The sequence below is a fragment of the Miscanthus floridulus genome, chromosome 2, assembly GCF_019320115.1.
Source record: "Miscanthus floridulus cultivar M001 chromosome 2, ASM1932011v1, whole genome shotgun sequence".
Taxonomy (NCBI): Eukaryota; Viridiplantae; Streptophyta; class Magnoliopsida; order Poales; family Poaceae; genus Miscanthus; species Miscanthus floridulus.
This window is the reverse complement of record NC_089581.1, coordinates 64,445,100-64,455,541: the sequence shown is the minus strand read 5'-3', so window position 1 is coordinate 64,455,541 and position 10,442 is coordinate 64,445,100. Positions and strand designations below refer to the sequence as shown.

General features: G+C 46.0%; 2 protein-coding genes and 2 long non-coding RNA genes across 4 annotated transcripts; 2 read left to right on the top strand and 2 right to left on the bottom strand.

Moving 5' to 3' along the window:
- Nucleotides 1-610: 610 nt before the first annotated feature.
- LOC136536646 (uncharacterized) lies at nucleotides 611-1,720 on the top strand. The gene has a single exon (XM_066528869.1). The coding sequence runs from the start codon at nucleotides 611-613 to the stop codon at nucleotides 1,718-1,720; it is 1,110 nt and encodes a 369-aa protein (XP_066384966.1).
- Nucleotides 1,721-1,816: 96 nt separating this feature from the next.
- On the bottom strand, nucleotides 1,817-2,285 carry LOC136539000 (uncharacterized). Its single transcript, XR_010779516.1, has 3 exons — nucleotides 2,242-2,285; nucleotides 2,059-2,139; nucleotides 1,817-1,932 (listed from the first exon to the last, which is right to left on the bottom strand). It is a non-coding gene; the product is annotated as an uncharacterized lncRNA (long non-coding RNA).
- A 48-nt stretch (nucleotides 2,286-2,333) lies between these two features.
- LOC136538999 (uncharacterized) lies at nucleotides 2,334-4,366 on the bottom strand. The gene is made up of 3 exons (XR_010779515.1): nucleotides 4,205-4,366; nucleotides 2,705-3,830; nucleotides 2,334-2,419 (listed from the first exon to the last, which is right to left on the bottom strand). It is a non-coding gene; the product is annotated as an uncharacterized lncRNA (long non-coding RNA).
- Nucleotides 4,367-6,167: 1,801 nt separating this feature from the next.
- LOC136536645 (ankyrin repeat-containing protein At2g01680-like) lies at nucleotides 6,168-6,755 on the top strand. Its single transcript, XM_066528868.1, has one exon. It carries the CDS (start codon nucleotides 6,168-6,170, stop codon nucleotides 6,753-6,755), a length of 588 nt encoding a protein of 195 aa, XP_066384965.1.
- Nucleotides 6,756-10,442: the final 3,687 nt, after the last annotated feature.

Here is a 10,442-nt window from a genome sequence, read left to right as displayed (position 1 = left end):
GCGGAAATCTGTCAATGCAATTCCTAGTTGATGTCTATGCATGCATCGAACAATCCAGGCTTGACTGGATAAGAAAGAATCAAGGAGCTCTAAGAACAGAACTTTTTCTGGGTTAAGAGATGCAATCGTAAAAGGAGATACAAGAACAGAACAAGTTGGGAGGAGGATACTACTTCCAGCAAGTTTCGGAGGAAGTCCCAGATGCAAAGAGCAAAACTACCAAGATGCAATGGCAATATGCCGTTGGGCTGGATACCCCGACTTGTTTGTAACATTCACATGCAATCCTAAGTGGCCAGAGATCCAGTGCATGCTTGATGAAGCTGGGAACCAGCAGGAAGCCAGCAGCACGACCTGATATTGTAGTTCGAGTGTTCATGCTAAAACTGAAGGAATTAATGACGGACATTAAACAGAGGCGGCATTTTGGAAAGACGAAAGCAAGTACAGAAAAACTCACCAAATAACTAATAGACTGAAGTGTAATATGCTTTTTATTTATAGACTCATTATGTGCTGACACTCTGGGGAAAAAATTGCAGTTATATACACGATAGAATTCCAAAAGAAGGGACTCCCACATGCCCATATTCTAATATTCCTTGAAAAAATGGAGAAGTGCCTCAGTCCCTCACAAATTGATGAAATGATATGTGCTGAGATCCCGGAGAAGGAAAAGGATCCAGAAACATATGAAGCTGTTAAGAAATTTATGATGCATGGACCATGTGGAGAGGCAAATCCAAAGTTGTCATGCACGGTGAACCACAGATGCACTTATCAGTTCCCAAAAAGTCTATGTAACGAGACTATCATTGATGAAAATGGCAACCCAATATACAGAAGACGAGATGACGGTCAGGAAATAGAAATAAGAGGAGTCAATATGAACAATGGACATGTTGTGCCATACAACAAATCTCTCCTGGTCAAGTTCCAAGCACATATCAATGTAGAGTGGTTCACCCGTTCTAGATCAATCAAGTACCTATATAAATATATCCGCACAGGTGAAGACCAAACAACAGCAGTGATTGGAGAAGCAAGTCTGTCAAAGACACATGATGAGATTAAAATGTACCTGGGATGCAGATATCTCACAGCATATGAAGCTTGTTGGAGAATATTCAGGTTTAACCTGAACTACAAAGAACCATCTGTTCAGAGGCTACGGTTCCACTTGGAGAATGAACAAGTGATTTTTCCTGACTCGACAAACCTTGAGGAAATAGTAAAACTGCCGGGTTCAGCAGTTACCATGTTTACAGAGTGGATGGAGACAAACAAAGAGTATGAGGATGCCAGGGAATTAACATACTCAGAATTCCCGACCAAATGGACATGGCATGCCAAAGAAAAGCAATGGGCAAGACGAAAAAGGGGCAAGAAAATTGGCAGGATCTACAATGCTCACCCTGTGAGTGGAGAAAGGTATTATCTCAGAGTGCTTCTCAACACTGCAAAGGGCTGCACATCATTTGAAGACATCAGGACTGTCAATGGAGCTGTGCACTCTTCATACAAGTCAGCGTGTCATGCACTAGGATTTTTAAATGATGACAAGGAGTGGATCAACTGCATCAAGGAAGCATCCAGATGGGCGTCTGGGATGCAACTACGGCAATTATTTGCAACCATTCTGCGGCATTGTGAGATTACCGATCCAAATAGGCTGTGGGAATCAAACTGGGAAACACTCTCTGAAGACATAGAGGCATAGAGCAAACAGAAAACTCGACCAGCCACCTTGCACGTTCCCATAAAAGAAACTGTGCTCTGATGAAAATTGAGATGCTAATGGAACAAGCTGGAAAATCACTAAAGGAGTACCCTGGAATAGAGATAGCTGATATGGTCAAGTTAAACGATACCGAAAACAGACTCATGAACGGAGAAATGATCCATGACAGAGACAAGTTGAAGGATGAGCACCTGCAAATACTAAAAAGCCTAAATACAGATCAGAAAAGGGCCTTTGATGCAATAACTGAATCAGCAGACCAATCACTAGGGAAGCTAATATTTGTGGATGGCTATGGTGGGACAGGTAAGACATACCTTTGGAAAGCAATCATAACGAGGCTACGATCAGAGGGAAAGATAGTAGTGGCAGTTGCCTCCAGTGGCATTGCAGCACTTCTGTTTCAAGGTGGTAAAACAGCACATTCAGCATTCAATATTCCAATGATCCTCACAGATGAATCGACATGCTACATCAAGCAAGGTTCACACGTGGCTGACCTACTAACAAAGACATCACTGATACTGTGGGACGAAGCTCCAATGGCACACAGAAATTGCTTTGAGGCACTCGACAAGAGCTTACGAGACGTGTTGAGGTTCACTAATGAGAACAGCCTTGACAAGCCCTTTGGCGGGATGACAGTTGTTCTAGGAGGCGACTTCAGGCAAATCCTCCCTGTTGTGCCAAAAGGAAGAAGAGAACACACTATAAATGCGTCAATTAAACGATCGTATCTGTGGCAACATTTTGAGGTATTCAAGTTGACAAAAAATATGCGGTTAAATTCTATGCCTGCCAATCGAGCACAGCTGCAGAGGACTGCGGAATTTGCAAAGTGGATACTACAAATTGGTAATGGAGACACGGTTTCATTAGATGAGGAATGGGTTACTATCCCCAGTGACCTGTTGCTACAAAAAGGAGATGATCCAAAAGCAAAAAATCATTGAAAGCACCTACCCAGGCCTGCACGATAACTGCTGCGATCAGAAGTTCCTAGAAGAAAATGCAATATAGTGTACAACAAATGAGGATGCCAAAGCAATCAACGAGTATGTTATGGAACAAATCCAGGGTGACACAGTGAGTTATCTGAGCAGTGACAGCGTGTCCAAATCAATGTACTACAACCATGAAATGGAGCATCAATATCCAACTGAGTTCCTCAACACCTTGAAGCACTCAGGAATTCCAAACCACCAGCTCAAGCTCAAAGTTGGCCTGCCGGTGATGCTTCTTCGTAACGTCAACCAAACAGCGGGGCTGTGCAACGGTACTCGAATGATAATCACACGACTTGGGGAAAAGGTCACTGAAGCACAGATCATAACTGGAGCATGCATAGGGGATAAGGTATGCATCCCTCAGATCATCATGACACAATATGAACCCAGGTGGCCGTTCATGCTAAAATGAAAGCAATTCCCTTTCTCTGTGTGCTTCGCAATGACAATCAACAAAAGCCAAGGGCAATCTCTGGAAAAGGTCGGGCTCTATTTACTGAGACAGGTTGTCACCCATGGGCAGCTCTATGTAGCAGTTTCCAGAGTCACAAAGAGGGATGGGCTGAAGATCCTCATCACCGATGAAGAGTGCCCTGGTGAAGGGACGGCGAGAAACATCGTCTACAAGGAGATCTTCTAAAATGCGTGCATATAATGTTTCAATAGAAGCTGTGTATCCCAGTGGCGGAGAAAAAGCCTCTATGTAACTGTAATGTAGTGGTAGTAGTACTGTCATTGTTTCATGCAGTAAGTTTATGCTAAGCTTGCCGTCTGCAGAGTCACAAACAGAGATGACTGAAGATCCTGATCGCTGACTCAGAAGCATACCAGGGCAAAAGAATCATGCAAAACATCATCTAAGAAGAGGTCTTGTAAAATGCCTATCTGTAGTATTATAGTATCTGAATAAGCGCTGGGTTTCCCAGTGGTGTAAAATAGCATGTCTGTAAATCTGTAATAGGAGTGGTAGTGGTATTGTAGCATGCTAGCAGCTGCAGCTCCATGTAGAACTATGTGATCAATATTTTCCAATGTCGCAAGGAAAATTGGTGATGCAGGTATGTGAGCCGATGAAGTTTGTCCTGCATCAGTGTTTGAATTGGTCTTAGTATTTTTAATCTCTTGACAAGCACCGGATCAAATTACTGTGATATCACGTTGAATTGTCAAAATACTCCCTACGATTCCAAATTACAATTCAGTTTAGCTGTTTGCTAAGTCAAATTTCTCTAAATTTAACTACATTTATAGGAAAAAAACTCAAATAACTAGAATACCAAATTGGTTTCATTAGATTCTTCATACAGTATATTTTTATAGAGCATTTATTTGAATTTCTAGAGATCAATATATTTTTCTGAAAACTCGGTGAAAGTAATAGCTAGAACAAAGTTAGAATGAACTGTAATTTGAATCGGATGGAGTAGCGTGTAAAGAGGGAGGTGAATCTTCGTACCCACGCGCTGGAGTTTGATCCGCCCGATGCGGCCGTGGACCGGATTCATCCGGGAAGGGGCACGCCGCCAGGGGAGGGGAGCCACCGAGGAGGACAGTGGAGGTGTGCCGGGGGAGTCCGCTGGTGAAGGCCTTGCCCGGAGACTGGAGGAGGAGGACGGGCGTGTTTACTATTTCCAGACCGCGACAGAAATCTGAGGGCCTCTAGCAGCCACCCTCTCAAATCAATTTGTGTTTATTTTTAACCCTTTTATAAAATTATTTTCAAATTTGACACCGTTTATTTTTTATTTTTCAAATCTAACATTTTTGGTCGTGTCTATTGTCCTAACGCGGCCAAACCACTCTATCGCGCTATGCATGGTGGCGCGGCAGAGGGAAACACGTGGCAGCGACCTGGCCCCTGACCGCTGACATGGCAGGCGTTGTCGTGCCACAGATATTGGCGCAGCAGTGCCGCACCACGCCGCACGGCACGACAAGACTGACTTAATGTCGCGCCGCGAGCCTCCCTCCCTCTCTCTGCCTTACTTCGAGGGCGCCCGCGCCGCTGCCTCCCGCCTCTCCCAAGGTCTGCCACAGCCCGGCCCTCCCTAGCCGCCTCCCTCCCTCCTTTCCATCAAGCTTCTCCTCGGCCTCGATCATGGTAATGATGCTCTTATTTTTTGTTTGAACGGTGGATTCAAATATTATAATTGGTAGCTAGGGTTTGGAGGGAAAGTATATTTGGAAACTATGGGCTAGGGTTCGAAGAAAAATATTAGTTCGATTTTTGTCAATGTTAAGATTAATTAGTTAGTTAGAAGTATGTTTACCATGTTTAATATAAGGTATATTTTTGTTCCTATAAGTGTTGGTTATATTTTTTTAGTTGTAATACAAATGGTTCTCCTTTACATTAATTTGTGATGTTTTGATTGGTGTTAAACTACAACCGTTTTGTTAGATGCAAGACATGTATCGAGAGCAGTTGTGGCGAAAACAGGGTCGTCCTAGATAATTATACCCCGACGTGTCTAAGAAAGATGCCCCCGTCCCTCCTGACCTCCCTGTCCCTAACTGTAACTGTGGTTTCGCGGCCCACGTGTTTCAATCGAGACCTTAGACACATCTGCGCGTTGCTTCTACACATGCAGTCATTTTAATATGGTAATTGTTTCCTTATCTTTTTTTTCTTCATTTGTGTCAGTAGTTACTAATATTTTGATAGAATCTTATTGTGTATGATCATGAGGGGTGCCTTTTTCAGTGGATCGACGGTCCAAATAAGTTTGATTCAAGGTACCTCATTTTCAACGATTGGGGAGACAGAGATATTCATGTGAGCACTTCGAGAGATGGGTTCCACCTCCTCTCAACCCTCCGCTAATGACGACTAAAGAGAAGCACCTAGCCGTAGTTAGACGACTCGAGAAACCTACTCTGTGCGATTGCGGAGATCGAACTGTGATAAATCCTAAGAATACGTTAGAGTTTATGTGTCCTACCAAGCACGAAGTAAGTGAAAATATATCTGTTTAAATGTTTAGCACTATGTGTGCATGTATTAATCTATTCTCTTTTAGCGCTTTGGATTTGCGAAGTGTCATTTAAAGGAGTGGCTCTATGGTCCTAAGAATCAAGGTAAAATTTGGTAGCGGACACTGGAAGTGGAGGTCGTTTGTTGACGGACATCTAAAATGAAATTATTTGCTGAAAGATACTCTCGTTGCTAACAATTATATACTGAATGCATCTCTTATTTTATTTATTTCCATCTCACAATGAGAGAGGAAGGTGAGAAAATATTATTCTTGCCTTTGTCTCTTTCTTCTTCCTCTCTTTTTTTTTTCTTGTGTGGCGTCACAGGCAGGACATGCTAAGCCGGACCAGTGCTGCCGCGCGAGGGTCGGCAGGCTGCGCCGCCGACAGGGGTGTACAAGAAGGACTCGGCGGGTCTGTCGGCTCTTCACGTCACGGCGCGAATGGGACACCACCGCGTGGTGAAGGACAGGCTAAGGATCTACCCGGACGCCGCGGAGCTCCGCGACGGCAATGGCGGGACCTTCCAGCACACCGCGTGCAGGGAGAAGCAGTCCTCCGTGGTGCCTGTTGTCATCAAGAGCCGCACGCTGCGCGGTCTCCTGCTGGATGCACAGGACAGGGACGGGAACACGGCGCTCCACCTCGCGGTGGCCGCGGGCGCGCCGGCCGTCGTGGAGGCCCTGCTGCAGAAGGGCGAGGCGCAGACCGACGTCCTGAACAGCGACGGCGACACGGCGTTCGACCTCACCGCGTCGTTGACCAGCTCCTTTACGATGGTGAGGCTGGTGGTGACGCTGGTCGCTTACGGGGTGCGGCTCCGGCCCAAGAGGCAGGACCAGCTGGCGCCGTTGAGCGGCCACGACGTCGTGCAGGGGATCGAGAGGACGTCCGACAGCCTGGCGGTGGTGGCCGTGCTCATCGCCACCTCGGCGTTCACGGCCGGGTTCAACGTGCCCGGCGGGTACAGTGACCCCACGGGCCAGGCGCACCTGGCGGGCAAGTTGTTCTTTGACACCTGTGGGATATAATATGGACTTGGCTCATATAATATTTAATAAATCAAATAAAATTCTATGTTACGTAATATTAAGTGTTGTATGGTTTAATACCATACGGAATTTTGACTGAACGCTGACTCAGCTTATATGGTTGGAAATTATTCATCTAAATTGAGAAGCTGATAAAAGGATAAAGACGTGTCACACGCGCGTGGGCGCCGCCATCGTCGGGCCGAGGTCGTGGCTGTGGCAGGCGGGTGTGGCCAGTCTTTTGCCACTAAAATCCACATTATCACGAGAGTTTCGCTCTTTGAAACTCTTTGATGGCGGAGGCGAATTGACTCCTAGGATTCTTCGCTGCCTTCGTATCCTTCCCCTGTCACAGCCATATATCCGTACCCCCATCAGTCTGGACCCGTATACCGCAACCGCTCCCGAGAGAATCCACATCTCCGCAGCCCTCTGTCTTTCCAGTCCCGTATCTCTGAGCGCACAGAGTAGCGGGAGAGCAGGTGCCTCCAAAACCCTCGTCCGCGAGAGAACCTTGCACGAGGTGCGCGGCGATTAGGTTTTTGGAGAGCGATCCGCGACTGCTCGTCCAGATCCCGTCTCCTTTCCGGTGATTGCCCACGGAACCGCAAGCTGTCTTGATCCGTTCGTGGGACTGCACTGTGAACATCTTCCTGCATCGACTGTGGTCTGCGACTTCGAGCAACGCACTGTGTCGACTAGTGCGAATGGAGCATCCAATGTCCTCGGCATGAGACCCTCCGCTGAGTACAGTCTAATCTCTGTGATTTCTGTACTTTGTGTTTTTACTGTATTCACAAGTATGTCATCTCTGTATGTTATAGTGTTCATAAAAAATATACAAATGCATATATATATCGTCACAAATTTGCTGATGTTATTTTTCTGAATTAAACTAATAATAAAATTACCTAAATTCCTAACAGTTCCTGAACATGTTCGCCGTGGCGACGTCCGTGGTCGCCGTGATCCTGCTCGTCTACGGGAAGACATCGCGCTCCGCCGTCAGCTCGTTTAAGAGCTTCGCGTGGGCGCTGCAGTGCATGTGGGTGTCACTCATGACCCTGATGCTGGCTTTCTACGTGGCTCTGGTGACCGTGGTGACCACAAGTGCTGTCAGTCAGTACGGGTTCATGGCTATAGAGGCGTGCATCTGTGCCTTGCAAATATGCCTAACGACGTGGATTATTAGGCCTGCAAAGACGTGGAGAACGATCAGGAGGTATATAAGACAGGGAAGTCCCGCTAAAGGAGGGAATGTGATCATCAAGCGGCAGTATCCTTTTGTTCGTGACGCCACACAGGGAAAAAAAAAAGAGGAAGAAGAAAGAGACGAATGACATTTCTCCACCTCCGGCTCTCCTTAATAGATGGAAATGATTAAAATAAGAGGTGCAGTGTTCAGTAGCATAATTGTTAGTAACGAAGGTGTCTTTCAATAAACGACTCTATTTTGGATGTTCGCCAGCAAACGACCTCTACTTTCAATGTCCGCTAGCCAATTTTGCCAAGAATCAATGGCTAGAGAGACAAAGAAAAGGAAGAAAGAAAGGAATAATCATCAAAGCACTTTCAGTCATGTGCGAATGTGGTGTCAAAGCCAACTACGGTCTAGTCCCTTCGAAGCTTGAAATAGACTATTGGTGCGCCAATTCTAGCCCATGAATCGTATGGGTATCATCCTCTGACAAATCTGTGACTAGTCTTTCCTGAGCCGACATAGCATGAAGTACCTCAGTTGGTACTGGTAATGGCATAGCATGAACCGGTACTAGCATAGCATCAACCGGTGTTGGCATAGCATCTTTGCCTCCTTCGTCATCGTCTGAATCCTCTGAATCACTGCTAACTACATTACCGATCCTGTCCTCCTCCTCCTGCTCCTCCTCTTCCTGCTCGAACTCATTCGCATCGAAGTCACTGCTTATAAGGCCTACTAACAACCGCCTCGAATCATCGACTGCCATTAAAGTTGAATGAATCTGCTCCTACGTCAACTGACCGTCCAAATTCATGTTACCCTGAGTTGCTTCCCCTTCGACCCTCGATTCTTGATTATTGCCTCCAACACCGTCAATGGATGGCCTGTCCTGAAGACCCTGCATCCTGTACCTATTCTCCACCACTACCTCAGCCATGGATACATTGAAACCTTAGATCACCCTATTGTAGCGGGACCAGTGAGCACGGTCGCACAAGGGCATCAAGACATAATGCCCTAGTCATCCCACTATCAAATCTCCTCTTCAGTGTGAAATCATCGCCAAACTTTGCATTTAAACGGATATAAAGGTCGTTGAAGCTAGGAGGTTCATCAAACCATTCCAATTCTTCTTCCATATCAACAAACATACCACCTTCTTTCCTAACACTTTCTCCATAAAAAACTCGGACACAACAATCCATCCACAAAAGTATTTGAGAAAACTTCATCAAGTCGTCCAAATCATCGTATCACGCACTACTAAGTATCAACACTTCAAAACTACTATATATACTAACTACTAGAAAATAACTATACCCTAACTACCTAACCAATCCCTAAACCCAAAGTCCTAACTAACAAAAATCTAAACCCTAAATCCTAACTAACAAAAACCTAAACCCTGAATTCCTAACCAAACCCTAAAACCAAAATCCTAACTAACAAAAACCTAAAGCCTAACTACCTAACCATACCCTAAAACCTAACTACCCAACTATACCAAATCACTAACCCTAATCAATTGATTCAAAAATTAATCACCAAAATGAGAGTCTTGGAGAGGGAATACCTTAGCAACAACGGCGAGAGCTTCTGGGGTCAGCCCTGACGACGGATAGGGCCGTCGCGTCCTCGGCGGCGGCCGCGGTGCCCGTACGCCCTGCCACCAAGGGAGGGGCGCGGGCGGCCAAGGGCTGACCCCCACCCTCTGAGCGGCTGGCGGAGGTGGAGGACCCAAGGGAGGGTGCGACGAGCGGCTGGCGGCGGCGGGCGCGGGCAACGAGCGTCTGGCGGCGGCGGACGCGTGAAAGGGAAAACGGAAAGAAAGAAATGGAGAGAGAGGGAAGAGGAGGCCGTGTCATGGGCCTCTACTGGGCTTTGTCGCGCCATGCGGCGTGGCGTGGCTCTGCCGCGCCAAGATCTGCTGCGCGGCAGAGCCGGCCACGTCACCGGTCATCGCCCGAGTCTGGCTACGCGCATGAGGCACGGCCAAAAGTGTTAGATTTGAAAATAAAAAATAAACAGTATTAAATTTGAAAATAGTTTTAAAAATGGATTAAAAATTAAAAAAAAATCCTCAAATTAGTTGATGCCTCTTTTATTTTTTACCTTGGCTCTCAAGGCTCCGTTCGGCTTGCTGAAACTTGGTTGGAAAATACTATTCTGACTGAAATGTTGTGAGAGAAAAACATTGTTTCGACCGAGAAAATAAGCCGAATTTAAAGTAAGTGGAACGGGACCTTGACGATGATTCAAGTAGTAGGGTCCCGTTGAGTTGCTGTAACATTTCTAGTCAAAATGGACCCACGAGACGACAGGCAACTAGCGGCGACCTATAGTTGCTCAAGGTGAGCTTTGGCTTTATTCTACCCCGCTTCCCCATCTTCGTCCTCCTTCTATTAGTTTTTATAGACTTGTTTGTTGCTTTTGTACCTTTAATTATTGAATCAAACAACTAGGTTGTTAATACAGATGCAGTGCAA

Excerpts from the sequence above, each read along its gene's own strand:
- LOC136536646 (XM_066528869.1), top strand. The coding sequence starts at position 611 with ATGGAGAAGTGCCTCAGTCCCTCACAAATTGATGAAATGATATGTGCT.
- LOC136536645 (XM_066528868.1), top strand. The coding sequence starts at position 6,168 with ATGGGACACCACCGCGTGGTGAAGGACAGGCTAAGGATCTACCCGGAC.